At 33.0% G+C, this 22,641-nt stretch overlaps 1 protein-coding gene across 15 annotated transcripts in view; it reads right to left on the bottom strand.

Moving 5' to 3' along the window:
• The window catches only part of AKAP9 (A-kinase anchoring protein 9), a 115,975-nt gene that overhangs the window by 72,664 nt on the left and 20,670 nt on the right, over positions 1-22,641 (bottom strand). For 13 of the 15 annotated variants that reach the window (XM_058179576.1, XM_058179587.1, XM_058179580.1 and 10 more), the window contains exons 4-15: positions 20,583-20,636; positions 20,057-20,227; positions 15,885-16,040; positions 13,109-13,300; positions 9,819-12,221; positions 7,137-7,335; positions 6,905-6,984; positions 6,487-6,592; positions 5,598-5,695; positions 3,781-3,883; positions 3,162-3,360; positions 709-799 (exon numbers count right to left, since the gene is read on the bottom strand). In XM_058179576.1, the coding sequence (XP_058035559.1) occupies positions 709-799; positions 3,162-3,360; positions 3,781-3,883; positions 5,598-5,695; positions 6,487-6,592; positions 6,905-6,984; positions 7,137-7,335; positions 9,819-12,221; positions 13,109-13,300; positions 15,885-16,040; positions 20,057-20,227; positions 20,583-20,636 (3,852 nt within the window). The remainder of the gene's footprint in view (positions 1-708; positions 800-3,161; positions 3,361-3,780; positions 3,884-5,597; positions 5,696-6,486; positions 6,593-6,904; positions 6,985-7,136; positions 7,336-9,818; positions 12,222-13,108; positions 13,301-15,884; positions 16,041-20,056; positions 20,228-20,582; positions 20,637-22,641) is intronic. The other 2 variants (XM_058179581.1, XM_058179588.1) reach the window with 2 other exon arrangements.

Below are 22,641 nucleotides of genomic sequence, written 5' to 3'. Positions count from 1 at the left end.
TGGTCATTCTTAACAACATCAGTTCTGAACATGTTATGTCACAAATAATTATATTTTGAATATCAACCATATAGAAATATAATGGATATAAATACAATCTTGCCTTAAAAGAGGCAATAATGGAAACTGCATTAATACTGCATTATTACTAAGTGCTTTCCTCAAATAACAAAAGCTCAATGCTCTTACACTTATTGTAGCACAGTGTTTTGTAGACAGAAATATAATCCATATAATCTAATAAAGGAGAGGAAAAAAGGCAGCTTTTAAGATATATTAAGGAAATATATATTTGGTATAAGAAAACAGACTTAATTGCCTTTCTAAAAGTAATGCTAAAAGCTTTTCACAAACGAAAATAGTCACTAGAGCCTCAAGGCTAAGGATGAAATGATTTCAGCATCATACAAAAAATATACCCTAATCAATTTCAATAAAGTTAACTGTCTTTTCTAACATTTATAATTTTTATATTATTAGTGTTACACACACATGTAAGCACACATACATATACATACAAACAAACACATGATATAATTAATTTTATATAATCAAGATAACATGTTTCATTCCAACCGTTTCAAAGAATTTTAAAATATGTAGAAACAGGTTTTGTTTGCACTAGGATTTTGCTTAAATACAATACCAATATAAAATATACATTTATATATTCTACTCAATATACATTGTGTAAATAGGGGATAGTACCTCTATTATCTTCTCAGCATTTTTTTGAATATCACCTTCAGCCTGTCTTGCTTCCTGCTTATCTTCATTTACATGTGACTCCACAGAAACACTAATTTTAAAAAAATATAATAAAAGGATGGTTTTTCAATGTAATTTCATTTGAAGTTTTTAAACAGGGAATTAGGGCCTAACAATTTCTAACCATAAAGGAGTACTTGAATGGGACTTCACCACAAATTTTATACTTTCCTTATTTTCAGCCTTCTTTTCTGCATGATCAATACTCAAGTGGAACAAAGACTTTTTGATCCTTTAGTTGTTGCTCACACTATTCTAGGGCATTTAAAAACTGCAGTAAGCAGATGTGTTGCTGTCATTTAGTCCTGTTTCTTAAATGCAAGTCACTCGCCCTCCTTTGGAATCCAGATTATAAATTATCCTTGAAACAGGGGACTGCTCACATATTCTTATAGTTCTCTTTTTTTAACTTTCTTCAAATCTTGAACAGCAACTTGAAATGGAACAGCAGGACTTCAATTTCTTGCTGCTTTAATATGATGCAACACATTTTATTAAAAGGCATAAGCTGCAGCTTCTGAAAGATTATACTTCACCAATAGAAGGAATGTCTGTAGTTCAGGGTTGAACTGAAGGGTGCTTGGTGCTCTCTGAGCTTGGTCGCTTTCTTGCAGACATTTCATTACCAAACTTGGTAACATTATCAGTTCTACGAGAGAGTAGATGTTGCTCTCATTTTATTTATTAGTAGCCTGCCTTGTCAGGGTTGGTGGGAGTGGTCTTGGTGATTCCTTGATTAGGCCGTTGTTTGCTATTAGCTTGTTTGTCTGAGTTGGTATCTCCATGACTGGGGTATTGTTTGTTTCTTGACTATTGGTATAATGTTAACTTTGGTGTTAATCTCTGCTCTTCTGGGTGTTCATTGGTGGTATGAAGGTGTTTTGGTCATTTCATATCCTTTTTGACTTTTTGATTGAGTCTTGGAATGGTATATAGATGTTAGATAGTTCCATGTACCTGACAGCTGATTTGTCTGAATGCCAGGATTCCAAAAATTCTCTTGCCATCATGTCTTCTAACTGCTAGCTGGTGTTCATGGATGCATTAATGTTCATAAACAACCAACAGCCTAATCAAGGCAACCACCAAAATCACTTGTGAAGGTCACAAATGGCAATCATAGGATTGTGGGATCTGCAGCTGTCCTACGTTTGAGAGGTAATCATAAACCTACTTTTTCAGTACCATTGTTAAGTTCAAATAGTCATTAAATGGGACAGTCTCTAATTGAAGTCTAACTTTATTTTAGATTCTCATCAATTTTCTGTTTCTCAGGTTATAGGAACAATGGGACAATATGAAAGACTTTAAAAAAAATATCAGAAAATTGTAAGTTTTTTTCAATAATGAAAAAATCCTGCAGATAAATACCCTATTGTATTATTTACACCTAAATAAAAAAGGCATCATTTAGGAAATGCAAATTGTACAATATACCATTTTTACTTGATTATTTATTAATGAAATCAATAATAATCCGCATGACAATTTTCAAGATAAATATATCTAAGCAATCTTTTCTCTTTAGAATTCAGATACGTACTAAATATTCTTTTCATTTTACTGATTCCAATGAAGATACGAAGTAATAGACTTCTTTTCTTTCTCTACTCTCCCCTTTACAAACTGGACATATGTATATACGATCCTGCTCATCTATCATATATAACAATTATGACAAGTTGCCGAAGTCTTTTTCAGCACTACCTAGAAATACTGAATATTGTATCTGGGGTCTTCTGAATGCAAACCCTATGCTCTATAACTGCGTTGCAACATACACTTTACCTCCAACCTCGACTCCACTACTCTACTACTCTACTACTAGGACACAACCTATTCAAAACCAAGTCGCACAGGTGGTGGGCAAGCGTGTATGCCTGCGCACAAAGTTCCTGTCCTGCGATCGGTGGCTGTCTTGTGCTTGTACACAAACGTCCCCTCACATAAATGGCAGTTGTCTCGCATGAGCACAACCACGTGCCCTCATATGAGTGTCCATCTTGTGCTTATGCACAAAACTTCCCTCGTGCAAGTGTCTTGTAGTGGTGGCTTGCACAACTGTGCGAAGCTCCATCTGTTCACAAATGGAGCTGCCTTTGCTTGTGTATGCCCTACTTATTATTCATAAGGAATTATACTCTCTCCCCTGGCTGCTGGGCCACCAAGCCAGAAATGTTGGGGATCTCTGTCCTAGATACAACTGTAGCTTCTTTTACTTCTTTTAAATGAAACATGGATGGAATTGGGAAAATCCAAGGGAGGAAGGATAAGCTCTCGATTTCTACTTTAGTCAGAGTCTGTTAGCATCAAAATTGGTTCTGAGTACACAGAAAAACTGTTGAAATCAACTCAAATCATAAAATAAAAATGAGATCCAAAATTATAAATACCTGGAATTTTCAGAAGACTCGCTGGCAATTTGGAGTCTATTCTGTTGGTGAACTATCTCTGTAAAATATTTTTCTTCAGTTTCTTTTAACTGCTGATGGAAATATGATCGAAGATGCTCAATTTCTTGGGCATGTTGTTCTTCGAGTTGAAATTTCAAGTTCTCTACTTCTTCCTGAGAAATTGTCTTGACTTTAATACCTATAAATGAATAAATAATAAACACTAGTTTACTTATTAGAAAAACAAGCAATAAATATGTCAGAATAATGTATTTTAAGAATACAATGTTTTTCATATATAAGCTGAGTGACAAAATTATGAACATTCATAGGCAGCCTCAACTTACCATGCCTACAGAATTCAAACATTTTTCCGTGCTATGAAAATAGACAAGAGCTATTTTGCTTTGCTGAGAAGCATGAAGATATCTAGATCTGAACTTAAATCTTTAAACTATGAACATTTTAAGATATTAAATATATACTGAGGTTACATAAGATTGTTATACTGTGCTATAGTTTCCTTTTGTATTTCTTTCATATGAATAAAAGTTTTAAAACCATGGATGTCTACTTATATTAACAATATAAGTCCATAATTTAAAGTGCGTATCTTTACCAACTAGATCTTGAGATGCAATAGGCAAAGATTCTACATTCTGTTGAATAGACCCAGTCTCTTTATCATTATAATCAACATGGGATGTCTGTTGATCTTCCATCTGAAAAATGTAAACAAAAAGTAGAAAAAAATATGTACATTAATTTTTAAAAACCATTAAAGTAACCATGTTTGGCAAAAGAATAAAAACATTTCCATCACTATAATGTTCTGAAACTTTTGCATTTCATGTTATGTTAGAAACATGAATTCAGTAATAATTGCCTGAACACTTATATTTACAAAACACAAGAAATATTATACATCCAAGGCTGAAGTTATTATTTCAGTTATTCAATAACAATAGTACTTAGACTTATATACAGCTTCATAGTGTTTTACAGCCCTCTCTAAGTTGTTTACAGAGACAGCATATTGCCCCCAACAATCTGGGTCTCATTTTACCAACCTCGGAAGGATGGAAGGCTAAGTCGACTTTGAGACTGGTGAGATTTGAACTGTCAAATTGCAGGCATCCGGCAGGCAGCAGAAGTCGCCTGCATTATTGCAGTCTAACCATTGTGCCACTATGGGCTCAATGGAATGTTATGTTTGTTTATACATTTAAAGTTAAACAAAAAATGTTTTTTTATATTATCAAATATGCCAATAAAGTTAAATATCAAGATAATGCTTTGTTGCTTTTAAAACATGTCAAATATTAAGTAAAACAAACTATATACCAAAGTCCCATTAACTCCTATAAGATAGATTTCTTAGTGCACTACCGTTATGCTAAATATTTCAAATTATAATATGTTTAGAGCACCAGAACATTTTTAATTTAGCATCTTCTGAAAAAAATAAATTTTACAAATGTTTGAGAAAGTCTATAGCTATTTATATTTCCTACATCATTTTTCCTCTTATGATATACTAAATAATAAAGATTATAGTGTAAAAGATTAAGTTCCAGATTTACCAAAGTAGATTCAAAAGAAAAAATGCAACCATGTCTGATATTTACGGTTGTCTTGAGAAACAGAATACTCATTGTGTGTTTCAATATTCAGCCAATTACAATCTTGTAACACTAAAGAGTTCCACAATTAAAAGTAACATCAACACAATTAGAACACATTCAATCCAAATCACAAAAACAAAGAAAGAGATAAAAGAAATTAATAACAAGAGGTACAAGTTATTTCCTAGATTCTATTCAGTTATGAGGCAAATATGATTGCCAGGAAGGAGAGAGGTGGAGCTTTCCACAGCATTTGTGGAAGATATTGCATAGCTTTGAATCCTCTAACATCTCAGAACTAAGGAACACCAAAGTTCCTGTCTTGATCTAACGGGTATGCCAAAACCAGTAAATAAAATATTTTAATTTCTGTATCCACTATCAAGTGGACCTGTAGCCCTGTACTATAGATTGACAAATCAAGATTCAACGTACTCTCATGCAAGTTCATTCAGAAATAGAGCTCATCATTGTCAAGAACTGTATCTATACCCAAAGGTGCTTTTTTCCAAAAGGCAAATGAACTTTTTTTTTCTTTGAAAACATTTCACTTCTCATCCAAGAAGCTTCTTCAGTTCTAACTGGTGTTCTGATTGGTGAGGAATGGAATGATTTATGTTCTTTGCAGTCATCTGTTTCTTAGCACCCTGAGGGTCTATTGTTAGCTCTCTTAGAGTTGCTGAAGTCACTTGAGAGCTTATTTGCATCCTCAGAGTGCAAACAGGTGTGGACGTTTTCTGGGACTACATTATAAACAAAAAATAGATACTATCATATCCCTCCCCCTCTGCTCCACTTTAACGAATCTCACCTTTTTTCTGCTTTCTATGAATTCTACTTGATATTCTAGTAGCCTCTCGGACGTTTCCATTATATTATTCAGGAGACTTTGTAGGGTTTCTTGCAAAACTAAATTACAGAGAATAAATAAACTGTATATATCATTGCATTATTCTAGTATAAATTTTAATTCCTTGTTGTAAAATACATTTTTTATTAAACAGTATTCTACTTTTCTTATAATAAAGCTACTAAGATATTAATCTTTGAAAGTCTAAGGATGTATGTGAATTTTCAATATCTGCCAATTACTTTAAATAAAAGTACTGAATTATAGCAATAGCACTTAGACGTATATACCGCTTCACAGTGCTTTATAGCTCTAAGCGGTTTATAGAGTCAGCATACCCCACATCACCTGTGCTCCCACCTGCACTGCTGCCTCTTCCCACTTTATGGCCCACATTGTTCCGGATGTATGACAGCACATGGGACTGCATGGCTTAGCAAGGGACATTCAAACTGCTATCAAGGACTATCTGTACTATATGAGGACAGGGGAAGCTTCAGAGCATAAAAGGGATTTTGTACTTCCATAGCAGTGTTCCCCAAGAGAAAAAGCAACAGCAGCAACTTTTGATAGAAGTGACTTGCAACTTTCCTTGCTGGCTTCCCTACTGACTTTACTTGTGGGAGGCTGACAGGGAAGATCACAAATGGTGATCATGTGACTGTGAAGTGCTACGATGATCAGAACTTTGCAGACCAATCAAAAATTCCATTTGTTTAGCATGTCCTAACTTTGAATAGTCACTGAACGAATGGTTGTAGTCCGAGGACTTCAATTCTGTAAACTTTTGTTTAAAGTAAGCCTTGTGGCCATATATAGATTTGCATAAGAAGAGTTTACTTGGAGTTACCTTGAGGGTCTTCTGTTGGCATTAATGCTGAATTATATTGATTTCGCTCATCAACATCAAGTTCAGTAGCATTTGAAAAAGGTTCAGGAAGAATTTCACGTACTGACTATAAAAATAATAAGAATTAATATTGTAGCTTTATAATTGATTATATCAAGCCAGCTGGGGAAAAAACAAATAAAGCTTTCATAGAAATACTATTTTGCATTCATTAAGAATTACAATATAATTTTATTACAGGAAAGATCCCTTAGGTAAGTGCCTAAAAGATTCACCCATATTTTCCCCAATCCTCATACTTAAACTATAGCCTAACAATATTATAAAAATGCATGGGATACCATTTAACATTTTTGTAAGATTAGAGCAAGAATGAAAACAAAAAATTTAAACAGTTCTAAGGCAATTTGTTCTTGACCTTAGTGAGCTTTGAACATTCTTCAACTACTTTCTTGCTAAGTTCTTCCAGATGCACCCATGCAGACTGGTCTTTTTCATCTGTGGAAACAAATTATCACTGAAATATTTATTTTAATAAGTTTTATTTTAAGAAACTATGGGTATGGCCTAAGGGGGAGAGAGTCTACTGGGAAAGTATTATAAGAAGCTTGGAATTCTAAAAATAATTTCCTTCTGGCTTATCCATTTACCTGTTTTTTGATTGTCCACAATCTGACTTTTCTTTAGCTCACACAACTCTTGTGTATGACGTAACTGGAGATCTTCTTTAAGAGCAGAAAGTGCATTCTCTTTTTCATTTTCCATGTATTCACGCACCTGATTCATATGCGCTGAGTAAACCACAGAGAGACAAATACGTTGGGCCTCCATCTGCAATTTTAAATCGTTCTAGGGAAAAATACACATATACAAAATTTAATAACCATTTTATTCCCCACGATGTTAAAGATATAAATGATCTGGGTTATAGTCTCATTTATTAAAACTGTATGCTACCTTAATTTGCAATTTTTCAAGAAGTTTATAACAATAGTCTTTTTCAGCAATACGATAATCAAAACATTAAAACATCCAAGATAACAATACTTACTATTTTACAAACGAATCGAAGACCATCAAAAGCAAGGAAAATAAATCTTATAAGCCCCAGTGACTTATGGTGCTTCATTTTTCCCAGCCATGCTAGGGATGTTGCTATAGTTGGTGAATGGAAAAGGAATACAGGAAAAAACTATTCCTAATAAGCCAGGTGCTAGGAAATGGGCATGGCTGGAATTCCCTTAACGTGAAACAAAAACACCCCTTTAAACAACCAAGCAGCAAAGTATTATTTTTTCTGGTCCTCCCAATATATGATATGGATTTCATAATTAAGGAAGCTATCCTAATGGCAATATAATGGAATGCTGTATTACCCTTTAAAAGTAGAGGATTGTATTTCAATCTGGAGACATACGTTAAAATAAATTATTTTCTTCCTAGTTTTTAAAGGTACATTGTGGTGTGCATTATGTCATTGGAAAGATGGACTAAATATTTTCAGTCTGCTTTGAAAGTTTTCTGGAAGAGAATGTTCTGCATTTCTACTTTCATTTCTCCAAATAATTAAGCCTCTAATAATTAATTTTTAAACACCTGATAAAAGCAGGTGGCTTGCAGACTGACTACCTGTCTTTCTGTTATCTGAACAACTGGTTTTTCCTTTTCTTTCACTAGTACCTTTCCAATTATTAAACAGAGTAACATTTATTTGTAATATCACTGTTAATGCTAGTTCTTAAACATTTAAATATTCCTTCATATTCAAATTAACATTTTAAAAAATTGAAAGACCTAATTTTTATTAAAATCTTATATTACATTCAGTAATATACTGAAGTATCTTTAGTATCTATTATGTCCCATTAAGAATATCTTACCATATAAGAAGGAACATAATAGAGATTTCCAACTAAATTCTTCATAGGCTACCAACACCTATGTTGCTGAAACTACATATTCTATTTTTTTCAGATAAATAGGTATGTTTAAAGTCTTTTAAATCTTATGTCTACATCACCCTATAAAATAAAATCTAATATTCTAGATGCTTTTTGGGTAACAGCCAAATATATTTTGATAAAATCCAGGTTATTTTAGCATTTACTTGAAATTGATGATGAGAAATATGAAAATTTTTTATTAACACCTGGCAAAAATTATTTAAATGAATATTTCTGTTCAGTCTCCTCAGAAGTAGATCCCAGTAACAAAAACAGTTTGGAATATCTACAAGTCTTAGCAGTGCAGGAACTTTTCCAGGGTTTTAGAGGTGAAAGTGGGAGTGAGCTTGTGCATTTAAAATTTAAGTAATGGATCTGGATAGTACCCATCTCCTGAGGGAACTTCTAGGTATGCTCACTGTACCATTACTTGATCTGCTTAACCAGTATCTTCTAAAAGGTGAAGTTCCCCAGGACTGGTTAACAGCTAATGTTGTACCCATCCACAAGAAAAAGGCTAGGGAAGAAGCAGGAAGCTATAGGCTTTTAAGCTTAATATATGTAGTAGTGAAGTTAACAGATATACTCCTGGGAGGAAAAAAAAAACCTAAAGCAGACTCAGGGCAGATGAGGGCAGATCATATCAAATTAAACTAAAAATCTAAACCTTTTAAAATATGTCACAAATGTTTTAGATGAAAGTGGCATTGTGGACATAGCCTATCTAACCAAAACCAGCATCAGCCTTCAATCAACACATGCAACCCTCCCGCCACCAGCAGTTCCCAATGACCCTGATCTGATATATCTCCTTATCATAAGACCCATCACAAGACTCACTGATGACTCATAGCTGACCCATCACAAGACCCTCACTTGACACACCCGCACCTGAAGCCCTCATAAACAGAACACTGACACCCCCTAAACTCCGTTGAATATGTACCCAGCCTGATAACAAAACATTCAGAAACCAACCCACAAGCTCAGAGAACAAACCTTCATCCTCATCCTACACCTGAGCTACAGATATTTCCCACTGTTGCATAGACCTATCTAAATTTTAACAAAGATACAATATAGTTCCACATAATATAATGACCTCATAAAAAGTTGTATAGGATAGGGTTTAACCACTAGATGGTTCAGTGGATAAGAAGGTCTTTTTCTGCCATCAGTTTTTTGTGTTTCTATGTTACTATGTTTCAGAGTTATTGACTGATTTGCTATAAATAAATGTGAAAAAATGTCACATATTCAAGGAAAATCATGTCAAATAAATATATAACTGTACATCCTCAAGAGAAAGCCCTTATTATCACATATTAGCCTACAAAGAAGGTTTGCAGAAATGCATATATTCATGCATTCATATATGTTTATCCATACCTGCTCAGTTTTCAACATATCCAGTTGTTCCTTTAGCTTGTTTTCACTTTGTGCAAAATTCATACACACAGAGTCTCCTGTTATTTCATGCATTTGATTAAAGTTATCCAACAGTGATTCTGGTTCTGGGCTCAGTTTTTGTTGAAGTATCTCTTCCACTGGAATGCTATGAGCCAACAACTCACTGGGTATTAATTTTTCTTCTTTTTCTTTTATTGTTCTGTCAAATTTCTGATTGAAGTCAGAAATAAAATTTCCAGGTTCATTAACTTTGGCTAGTTCCCCACTGCAATTTTCTGTTTTCTCTTCAAAAGAATTCATATTCTCCAATTTATGACTAATTACAAATTCTAGTTCTTTACACCTTGCTGAAATTTGTTCTTTATCTTGTTTTAGGCACATAACCTCTGCATTTAATTGGCAGATTTGATGATGCTTTATTTTTAACTGTTCAGAAAGATCAGAAAGTCTTAATGAAAGTTCTAAATTCTCATGCTGAGAGAGCTCTAGTTTTTCCATAAGTTCTGTTGTGTCTTTTTCTATAACTTCCCCAAAATCTTTTAATACTTTTTCCCTCTTACTGTGAACAACTATATTTTGAGTTTCCAACCCAGCAGGAAAAACTCCCTGTAAATGTTGAATCTTTTCCATCAAAGCTTGGAGTTTAGTTTTATATTCAGCTTCATTTTTGTCCTTACTTTCTTCTAAATCCAGTTTTACTTTTAAAAGACAAGCATAATTTTCTTGGAGTTCTTGGTAATTATGGTTAAAATTTATTTCAGCAAGTGAAAAGGAGTTTTTTAGTATATCAATCTCTTCTTTTTGTTTGATGTCTTGTTGTACAAGTTTTTCATTTTCAGCTATTAATTTGTCTATTCTGTTTTGTAAATCAAACTCCTCTGAATTCGAATTGTCACTAGTTAAAACCAAGTTCCCTTCCACATTCCTAATTGTGCATTTGTTTAATCTGTCTTGCAGAACCTTATTTTCACCTTCAAGAACATTATTTTGAGCTTCAACCAATAAATACTTTTCTTGAAGACAATGTGATTGCTCTTTCATTTGTTTCTCAAGTAATTCTGTTTTAAGTTGCAACTCCTGAATTTCCTGTTCAAGTATACATTTTTTCTTTTCTTCTTGTCTAAGAACGTCTATCTCTTCCTGGAAGTTATTTACCAGAAGCATCATTTCTTCGGAGTTAGTATTTACTGTAGGTAAATCTCTTAGTCTTGCTATTTCTAATGTGAGTTGATTCTGATTTTTTATTAAGCTGTCCTTTTCAAACTGCATAGCTTCTAATTTTTTGTTCATTTCATTTTGCAAATCATCTAACTGTTGTTTAGCTTGCATTGTCATATTATCTTTAAGATTTTCAATATTTATTTTGTGTCCTATTTGTAAATCATCTTTCACTTTTGATAATTCTTCTTCATGACTGAATAAAAGCTGAGTCCTCAATCTCTCCAGTTCTGCTTCTTGAGATTCTGCCATCCTGTCCAAAACAGCATCCTTTTCTTTTTCTAGCATTTCAAGTTTTATTTTGTAATTTGTAATTTCTGCCTCGTGTTTCATTTCTAGTTCTTTCCTGATCTCTGAGGCTGAAGCAAGTTGAGCTTTTAGATCTCCAATAGTGCTTTTTAACATATCTACTTCCTGCAATTTGGATTCTTTTTCATTTATAGTCTTCTTAACTCTTTGGATCTGTTCTCTTGCAAAGCTCAGTTCTTGACAAAGATCTTCCACTTGATTTTGAAAAGAAGATTTTTCCAAGGATAACAGTTCAACCTGTTTGGTTAATTCTTGTTTTACTTTTTCTTTTTGATAATTAGCATCCTGAAGCATCTGATTCAACTCATTAATTGCAGTATTCATTAAGTGCATTTGGTCTTCATTAGTTTTATCAGAGCATACTTTCTCTAAATCTGCTTTTTGTTGGGCAAGAAGCTTTTTCATTTCTATTGAATGTTCTCTGATTAATTCTTGCTTCAGTTGTACAATCTGCTGGCCATGCATTTCTTCTAATTCTGCCCTGAGATCTGCAAGTTTCCTTTGGGCTTCAAGTTCCATTTTTTCTTTGATGTCATTCTCATGTTGGATATCTTTGTGAAATCGCTTTTGCAGTTCTTCCACAGTTCCCATTAACTGCTTTATTTCATCAGAGCACTGTCTTTCTTTTTGTTTAGAAATTGTTAGTTCAAGCTTCACATTACCCAGCTCTTGATTCTTTTGAAAAGTCTCTTCTTTTAATTCCTGTAGAGATTTCTCAGCAATTGATAATTTTTTCAGATATAGAAATATATTTTCTTCATGTTCTGTACATTTTGCTTCCAGTTGTTCAATAGTTGTTTGTTGTTCGTGGATTTTCTTCTTTGTAGAACAATCTTCTTCATCTTTCCATTTTTCCTATAATAAAAACAGTTTCCTTATTTTATTTATTATAAAATTTCTAATGTACTTTCATATATCTCAGATTTCTGAAGTTTTATATTATTTAAAAAGAAACTATTGATTTTTAGAAGAACACATTAAAAAAATCAATAAGATGAGCACAGGATTTGGATTCAAATAGTACATTAAATTGTAAAACTGGGTTTAAAAAAGTAACTGTTCTGTTTGATACTTTATGTCTACTGAAATAAACTACATTATGATTTCATATGATAATCTTATTCTGACAATGTATTTTAAATCAATGGCTAAATTTTCCATGATGTACCAGCCAACTTTATTTTTGCCTAGTCTAACCATGTTTCCCAGCCAGGAAATTAACAGAAGAAGAGGTAAAAAAAATCCATATTCCATATTATTCTTGCCAGATGTAGTCTCCATAAACTGGTTAGAGTAATAGGTACCATCCCTCATGCTGGCCAAAAATTAACTGTTTGTTGTTTTTTTCATAATTCTTGTAAAATATTATTTGGCAGGTGCTATATAATTAACCAAACATGATTAAAGTTTTAAAAGGATAAAAAGAAAAACAAATAGTCAATGCAGTTCTGTATAGACAAACCACAGAAATACCTGACTGAATAATAAAAAAAAGCATAACAGTCCTTTTCATTATCCACATTCCACAGTATATATTCTCACTGTATACTTTAAACATAGCTAATTTGGATAAGTGAAACTTGCCTGGTGCAAGAAGTTATAAAATACTTTAAAAATAAATATTCAGTTCTTCTCGTGCCATGTTTTATATTATTGTGTATCTGTAAGTGACAGGCAACAATTGTAACAGTTGTTTTAAAACAATAACTATGATACAATATACAAACTCTTAAAATACAAACCATGTCCATGATTTTATGTTGCAGAAGGGAAACCTGCACTTCAAAATCTTCATTTTTCTTCTGATAGTTTCTTAACAGCTGCTCTTGGTCTTCAAGCTGTTGCTGATAGGCAAATATCTGTTGCCTAGCTTGTAGTAAATCAGCCGCTGTACTGCTGTGACTAGAATTCCTCAAGGTTTCACTTGCCTGTAACTTATGAACAGAACAGTATGTTAAGAGACATTGTTTGAAAAAGTGGCTTCCAAATTAACCATTCTCAGCAATGTATTTTTATTGCTCTCCCACAAAGGCATGTACTTTGCACTTTACAGAAGAAACATTCTTATTCTGAGACATCGTAAAGAGCAGGGGTGAAATGCTCCCAGTTTGGACCGGCTCGCCCAATCCAGTAGCGATGACGGTGGGTGGTTTGGAGAACCGGTAGCAAAAATCCCTGGCCCCACCCCCTGCCCCTGCTAAGCCACACCATTTTACTTTTAAAAGCAGTTTTTGTTCAGCTGAAAACTTGCCTTTAAAAGTTAAAAAAAAAAGCTTTTGATGATCCCGCAGCTCAGCTGGGATCGTCAGAGCCTTTAAACTCTTTTTTTTAACAACCTCTTCACCCTAAGAGGTTGTAAAAAAAAAAGGCTTTAAAAGGCCTTTGGCAATCTCAGCTGAGTTCCTCCTCACCAGAACCTTAAAAAACATGTTTTCTACAAGCTCTTCAGCCGAAGAGCTTGTTAAAACAATTATTTTAAGAGGTTCTGGGCTGCTATGAGGGAACTTCAGCTGGGATCGTCAGAGGAGCTTTTAAAATCTTTTTTTCCTCTGGCAATTCCAGATGAGTTTCCTGATCATCACAGGTTTTTTAAATCATTTTTAACAGCCCCCACTTACCGATACCCACCCAATGCCCCCTCCTCACTTACCTATAATTACTGCTCCTTTCAGGCTGGCAAAGCCATACTTTACTTCAGCTACTATAATCAGCTGCATCAGTTACTATAATCAGTTGCATCAGCTAGCAACTGAATCTGCCTGCCTAAAATCCATCTCCACGTGAGCAACTCAATCTGCCTGCTTGGCTGGCTGAGGAACTCTGGGAGTTCAAACCTTAATATTACTAAGATTGGAGACTCCTGATCTAAATAAATAAATAAATAAAATAAAATAAAATATTTGTGCAGCTTTCTGAGATTTGATTTGTTTCTGTAGTGTTTCACTCCAACTACACAAACACACAAAATCTCACAAAGCTGTATGTGGCATTTTGTGTGTGTGTGTGTCAATTGTGTTGTATTGTGTGTGTGTGTAAAGTGTGAAAGTGTGAGGTTCCTGCTTGTTGCAGGGGCCATTTTGGGTGAAGTGCAGCTGCTTTTACCTTGTGTATGAGTCAGTTTTGTTGTGTTGTGTATGTGTAAAATGTGAAAGTTGGTTTTTGGTACCTCTTATAGTTTTGTATACTTTGTTATTTTTATTATTTATTGTTATTGGCCACGCCTACCCAGTCATCTGACCAAGCCATGCCCACCAATTAAGCCACACCCACAGAACCAATAGGGAAATTTTTTAGATTTCACCCCGGTAAAGAGCAACGTATTAGCAATCCCACGTCTCTTTTCCTCCTGAATTTTTATAACTTACTTCTCTGATGCAATCAACAATAGGCCAGAATAAATTATCCTGAATTTATTTTAATATACTTTCTGGGATTATAAAAGATAAAAGAGCTTCATTCAGGGCCTCAATGATTAGTTGATACAGAAAAACAATGACCACACTTTCAGATATATGCATGCAATAGAACAGGTTATGTTCTCTATAACATAACCAAACCCTCAGGTTATGGCCCATTACTGGGCCATGGCCTGTTTGGAACTGGGCCATGTGAGTTGCTGCCTGGTGCATGCGCACTCATGTGCAGCTTGACTTGCACAAGAGGCAGGCCAGAGTGCACACGCGCAGTTCAACTTGTGCGAGTGGCTGGCCAGCACACATGCATGCAGCTCGACATCCCCTCTTTCCCTGCTGGACCATCAAGCTGTAAAGGTTGGGAATTGCTGCAATGGAATGTTGCTGATATAATCAGTTTTTAAAATATATCAATCAATCAATTTTTATTATAGTCACAAACCAGCATTATAAATTAAAGCATTAAAAACAATATTATATTTAAACATAGATATCTAATACCAAGCCTATTAAAAATATTTCCAAGACATTTCAAATTAATGTAACTTTACATGATTTGATTCCCCCCAAAGCAGCTAACATATTACTTTTCTTAGAAAAACATGTTTCTAATATTGCAAGCCATCTTAGATTTATGAATCTACTGAACTTTAAAAAATAACTTAATTATTTTGATATAAATAACTAGCATTCAGCATTTATTTCTGGCACTTTCTTTCTTTTCAATTGATTCAGAACATGAAAGAAATGTGTACATCCCTTTTTATTCAGGAGAACACAGAATTCTTCCTAATGGCTCAAAACAATACAGACAGTAAGATGCTCCTAAACTGAACTCCCTTAAACTAAAATTTTGGAATTTGGATAGAATGAAAATGTCATTATTTATAAGACAGAAAACTGAAAGTATCATTTGCAAAGTGAAAGTTTAATATGAATCCAGTCAGAGAATAATATATAAAATCAAAATCAATCCATTAACTCAAAAATGAGTCTGTCTAATGGGAAAATAGAGAAAATGACAGAAACTTATATACATTTTTCCTTCAATAACTGGAATGATTTAAGCATACTTCTTAATTTTAATAAAATATCAGTTACTTACATGCTGAAATTGAATTTGCAATTTTTGACTTTGTTCTGTCAATTCCAAAAATTCCCTCATAGTTTCATCTTTTTCCATCCTGGCTTGCTGCAAATTAGCAGTGAGCTGAGTTATAATGTTGTCTCTTTTTTTGATAGCAGTTTCAAATTCCTGCAGCTAGAAAAAGTTATGTTAAATATTACTACCATTTATAAGGAACTCTATATCAGTTCAGGTGAGTCTTGGATGCATACCATCCCAAATATGTCCAAATATTTAGAAAACAGAAAAAACAAAACATGTTTAGTATAAAGGCATAACACTAGGTTCTCTATTACATAACGTTATAAATGGGAAATAGGGCTTGCCAACTTTCTCTTCGATGGTTGCTTGATTAGGTATTGTTTCATCAAGGAGAAAGCCACATACCTACAAAAACTGACAGGACAAGCTAATATAAACAAACAGTCAGCAAATCTCACTGGTACCGTATAATTTAACTAGCCTGGCAATGAAACATCTGCAAGAAAATAACAAAGCTCTGTGTGCTAAGAACTCCACAGTACAATCCTGAGCTACATATATTCTCTTTGTGTATAACAGAATATTTATTTCCTTGCTAATGGTATTATTTTTACCAATTAATACTTTAAAATGCAAATATAAATATAGGTTTTTGTTACCTTAATATAGTTTTAATATTAGTAGCTTATGAACCCTTTTTTACATTTCTAAACATTTTTCCAAGAACTGATTTTCAGCACAAGCCCCAAATAATTTTTCAATGTTTGTAAAAGAATATGGGACTGCTTGGTCTTTATACTCCCTTGAATAAACCTAAAATCTGAAGAACTAAAATTTCCATCATCAAACAATAAGCAGTCATTCAAATATATCATGCTGCAAAAAGATAAAACAAAAGGACAAATGGGGACAATGTTAAAAAAGAAATTGAAAAAAATGAAAATTATCCAATTGGGTTGGAATAAATATTGCCGCATATGCAAGACATATTTTATCAGGAAGCTTTTTCCCAACTATCAATCCAATGCAGTTTTAAGTTGGAAGATGTCTTGGTTTCTCTTTCAGGCCTTGGAGGTTTCTCTTTCAGGTCTGTGATCAGGTTTAGAAGAACAAAAAATGAGCTCAGAGTAGAAAAAGAAAGCATAAACCAAGTATTTCCTTCCAACAATTGTAACAGATGGGATAGGATAATGTAAATAGTGACAGAGAGGTAAGGAAAATGCTTTGCAATATTAGATTACAAACTAGAATCTTTACTTAACCTCATTTTCACTTTGAACGTGCTATTTTTGTTTTTCAATTTTCTCACTAAATAGCCACATTACAAAAATCAAGAAAGATGTATTGTATGATAAGTATGTAAAACTAAAAAAGATATTAGAGTTCTTCTTTTTCTAAAATAGTTGCCTGCATTTTTAAATCAATCCAATAAATTATTTTTTAAAAGTTTTTTACCCTTATTTAAGCGTTCTCTATATTTAGCAAACATTGTAACATATTATACCTTTCTAACTCATGTCAATCAATTACATTCTCAATTCTCTATACATGCACTCTAATATATTACGCTATCTAGAATCAGTTATACAAATTATACTGAAACTATTTTCAGGCCTTCTTTGATGAATATCATAAAACGTAATTGTGATACTAAATGGGAAAACTCAAAAACAAGATATCAAAAGATTATATAGTAAGAGATACAGATGGTCTCCAACTTATGATTGTAATTGAGCCCACACTTTTGGTCATGACAGTTGTAAAGTGAGTCTCTATGTAACTACATCCACTTTTATGATCTTTTTTGTGGCAAACCCAGTAGTTGTTAAGTAAACCATTGTTCACTCTGGGACAGATTTTGCCAGAAACTGGAAATAAATGCTGGTTTCTGGCAAAAATGTCATAAATCATATTCAACTGCAGGGTGCAGTAATGACCATAAATATGCCAAGCACCAAAAATGCAGTGACATGACCCAGGGAGCATGGATATTGGAACTTTGAATTCAGATTCAAAGTCCCATTTTGGGGTTCATCATAACTTTGAACTCAGCTTACTGACTGGTCATAAATTGAGGACTACCTTTAGCCGAAAGATGAGGAAAGAAAAGCACTGTAATTATATCCAGGCTTTTTAAAACTCATATACTCAAAACTTCAGTAAATTCTTTCTCCTGCAAATACCACACTAAACCAACACAACGATTTTAAACTGTTACATTTTAATATTAAGACTTATAAGAATCTTGTTAAGGAAATTTTTTTTCATTGAGTATTTATCTTTTATTAAAAAACAGATCTACTGCAATCTAGAATAACAGTATTATATTCTAAATTTAATAAAATACAAACATCTAAGCTAGGCAATTTATTTAGGCAAATAAATAGTGGGATAAAATGTACTCTGAAAAACTCCAACTTTTTCCTGTTACTAGAAATTACTATTAAGAGTTGTTTACTTTCTATAAAGAGAGCAAATTTAGTATAAGTTACACATAAAGTAATAAAGGTGGGATATAAATCAATCAATCAAATAAATAAATAAATGTTATACCTTTTTAGACTTGTATTTAGACAGCCTGAGAAACAGAAAATTTTAACAAACTAAATAATTTAATTAAAGTTAAGGTGTAAAACACAACTGTTTCAACATATCATAATAAATAACTATGAGTATTTATTACTAATTATTCATACATGGTATAATGTAAGTTTTGGGTGGCCCAGGATCCCCTACAGTGTATCCATTATGGAACATTTATTTGCTTTTAAGGATTTTATGCAAATGTTTGCACTTTAATAAGAATATTCTGGATTTTAAGAACAAATAGAAAAAAAGCACTGTAGTGCTGTGTATATTACATATCAAATATTACATTTTCTTGTTTTAGCAGACAATACTTACATTTTCTGGAATAATATTTGGAAGGACAGGGAGAGATAAAATGGGGGAACACAGAATCCACAAATTATTTTGCTGAAGTAAAACAACTCAGATTCTGACAAAACCATGGCATACTTAAAATATTTTAGGAATAAAATCAAAGATTTGCAAGTAGGCTATCACAAAAAATTACTTCAGCATCTTCCACAGTTCAAATCTCATTCTATTTAATTCCTATTTAATTTCTTTTATCTTTTATAAAGCAGCTAGGTGGTGGCGCAGTGGTTAGAAAGCAGTATTGCAGGCTAACTCTGCCAATAGCCTGGAGCTTGGATCCTAACAGGCCTTGAAGTTGAATCATACTTCCATCCTTCCGAGATTGATAAAATGAGGACCCAGATTGTTAGAATTTACAAGGCTGACATTGCTGTAAAGAACTATAGAGTGATATAGGAGTTTAAGTTCTATTGCTATTACTATCTGTCAGTTCACAAATGCTCTGGGTCACAAGACAAAGCACCACAAAACTTTACATCATCTCATAAGTGTACAATGCCTAACAGTAAACATATACAGAAACACCTTATAGGTGCATTTTCTGAAACCTTCCTGTAATTATTCTATATGTCGAATTTGAAAAATAAAAACAAAATATATAATCTTTATATAAGAGAAGAGAAACCAGATATAGTATGAAAAAATGGGATAAAGTTGCCTACTTTGAAATGCTATTTTCCATCGCTATTTCATCAATAATCCAAAAGGACAGATATAGGATGTGTACTATAGGCACATACTAAATAAAATATGCACAATAGCAGGGTAATGTGTACAGAATGCAAATGATAATTATTTGTATACATTTCAATTGTGCAGACATTATTAATTTAATTTATATTGTATGCAACCCATCCCAGTATCCAAAGTGATTCCTAAGTGTTCTTCTAGGAACTAGATTTATATGTTATCCAGGTCCAAAAGTGGATAAATTTTATTGCATCATTACATTATCAACCTCTTTCTTGATTTATAAGAGGAACGCCAATTTCACTGTCCTTTGTCTAACAAAACTAGGGGGATTCTAAAAAAACCAAAAACCACCCTATTATTTTTTATATAGAATTAAAGTCAAAACTCATTAAGAACTGAACCAAAAATGTGGAAGCTGAAGCAATAATTATACTGATATTTCTAATATTAGTATCAGTAAAATGAAACAAAAAATGAACAATTTCAGCAACTCAGATTGTACCAAGCATGCAGAAAGCAACATAAGGTAATTATACCTGTTGCAACCCATCTGTACCATACGCTGCCCTCATTTCTTCTAGCTCTTTATTTAGCTCTTCAATCTCTTGCTGCTTTCCAGCCAATTCATTCTTCATCATCTCCAGTTCTGTTACAGTATTCTGCACCTCATGATCAGTATACTTCTCTCCAAATTCCAATTCTTCTTCCTAAACCAATTCAAGGTTCTTAAAACCCAGCATGGTATAATATTGTTTTAGAGTGAAGATATGTAAAATATTTATTTTTTTGCAAAATGACACAGTACTTTAGAGCATTGCTATGGAAACTAACTTTATTAGTATAGCTTGCTCTATAAAAGCAACAGCATATTAATCCAAATTAAAATTTAAAAGTTGTCTTCTCAATACTGTGAAAATGCAACAGAAGGATAGAGCACATAAACTAGAAATTGTTATGTCATGCAAGTAGAACAATTGCAGTTAATAGTCTTAATTCATTTCTCAAAGCAAATCACTTAGTGTTTTAGTATTAACTGCCACAAATTAATTATAAATACTATACCCTAATAAAGTCAGAAGGTACATCAGTTCTTGTCAAAAAATTGCCACCATTTATCTGCATGAGAAAAATGTCTATATGGGTTATATTTTAAAATACAATTTAGAATGCAATTGATGTGTTCTTAGAAATAACTATCTGTCCTCTAATAAGTATACAGTAAACTCATATTTACTCCTGATTAATTATACCTCCAGTTTACTTAATCAATACAAGGAAATACTCTTGTCAGTAAAGTAAAATAAGGAGAAGGTCGTTTTTTGTAATATTTTTCCCCAACAAAGACTTGGACAATGGAAAAAACATGTCTAAAAGATTTCATTGAACAATTAGTATTTACTGAATCAGGATTTTTTTTCTTAATACAGAAGTATGCATAAAGGCTTGATAAAGATATCATGGATAATTTATGTATTTTTCAAAAGAAAATACTTCAAGGTTTCCATTGCATTGTAACACAAAATGTTTTTCCACCAAAAAATAATAGAAATCTAATAAAGTTTGTCATCTAATTTCAGGAACTATAAAGAAGAGTTATAGAGGTGGAAGCATCTAACCAAAACTGACAGATCTTAACAAAGCTAAATTGGTCAGACCCAATTAGTAGTAGGATGAAGGACATCAACAAATCCCAGGATTAAGGCTAAATTGAGAGAGAGAAAAACATGGAAGAAAAAAAATTATAAGCCACTTCCATACTACTGCCAAAAATCTATGTAGACACATTCAGGTTATCATCGGCAATTGAACTTAACTTGAGGATAAACTTACTGGGTATGATTCCAAGACTTAAATGGAAGAAAACAGAAGTGACAATTATAAGTAACTTATATTTGGAAAATACATCACAGGTTCTGTTATTCCAAACATACCCAATATAACAGTTAATACAAAATCCGGAGGTTTTCAAAAAGTTGGATTCTGAGTCGAGGAATAGAATTTTATTTGTGTTAGTAACTAACACCTTACCTAAGCAGAACTCAAGTAAATTGAAATATTAGATATGATGACAAAGATTAAACAAATGTCTGCTAGGCATAAATTGTTAATACAAACATATCAAAAACAATTTATGCTTCTCAAATTTATCCCTGTCTTTTTGGATCATCTTACAGCTTTTAAGAGCTTTACATTCCAAGCTACTGCTGTGCTTGATCAAATATTTGTGCAAAATGAAGCACAACAAAAGTATAATGAGTTATCAAATACTTGACAATGCTGTATTAAACCATATAAAGTGAAGTGGCTTATGGGGAAAAGACAGAAGTGTCAAAACCTTCTTCTCACCGCTCCATCATGTTTGAGCTGTTATGAATATAAATAGACCTCTATGAAGTTCAATAAATAATTTGACAGAGGATGCAAAAGATGTGCTCAACAACAACTTGTATTGATGAGTCTCTCCATGAGAAATGGTCCTATGGGTGAAGGAACCAATGTGAGTTGGACAACGGCACAGAACATTGAAGATATTGGGCTTCACTACAACTCTGTATCCTGCATTCTATCAGCCATAACTGTCATGGAAGAGAAAATTCTAGGAAGAGAAAATTCTTGAAGAATTGAGTGCCATGCTTGCAAAGAAATTCTTTCTCTTCATTCTAAAAGTATTATTTATGATAAAAAAAGAACTCTCACTGGAAAGCACTGTTGCTCTTTTACACAAAAATAGAAAAAAATATGTTGCCTATAAATGAATGGTAGTCAACATGTGGGCCTGACTATAATCATTCTCTAAGCTTCCAATTATAGGCCTGATATAATCTCAACCTCTTCTGAATCCATAACTAATTCAATTTATTTCAAATTCTAATCTCAATTTTATAAGTAAATTTCTGTAGCATGTGGGAGAAATCCCATCCCAAGAGGATCAGACACAAAAAAGAAAAACTTAAATCTGATCTGTCAATCAAATTTAAACCTATTAATCTAGATAGAGAGCATGAGGAAAATTCAAAAAATTCAAATTCTAAAGGAATATAAAAATTTACATGGCTTAATTTTTTCTTTGTACTTTGTTTTCATGGGAGGAGCAGAACAGATCTATTCCAGCTTGACTTAG

This window comes from Ahaetulla prasina, chromosome 4, assembly GCF_028640845.1.
Source record: "Ahaetulla prasina isolate Xishuangbanna chromosome 4, ASM2864084v1, whole genome shotgun sequence".
NCBI lineage: Eukaryota > Metazoa > Chordata > Lepidosauria > Squamata > Colubridae > Ahaetulla > Ahaetulla prasina.
Note: the sequence above shows the minus strand (reverse complement) of the source record. Positions and strands in the feature narration are given on the sequence as shown.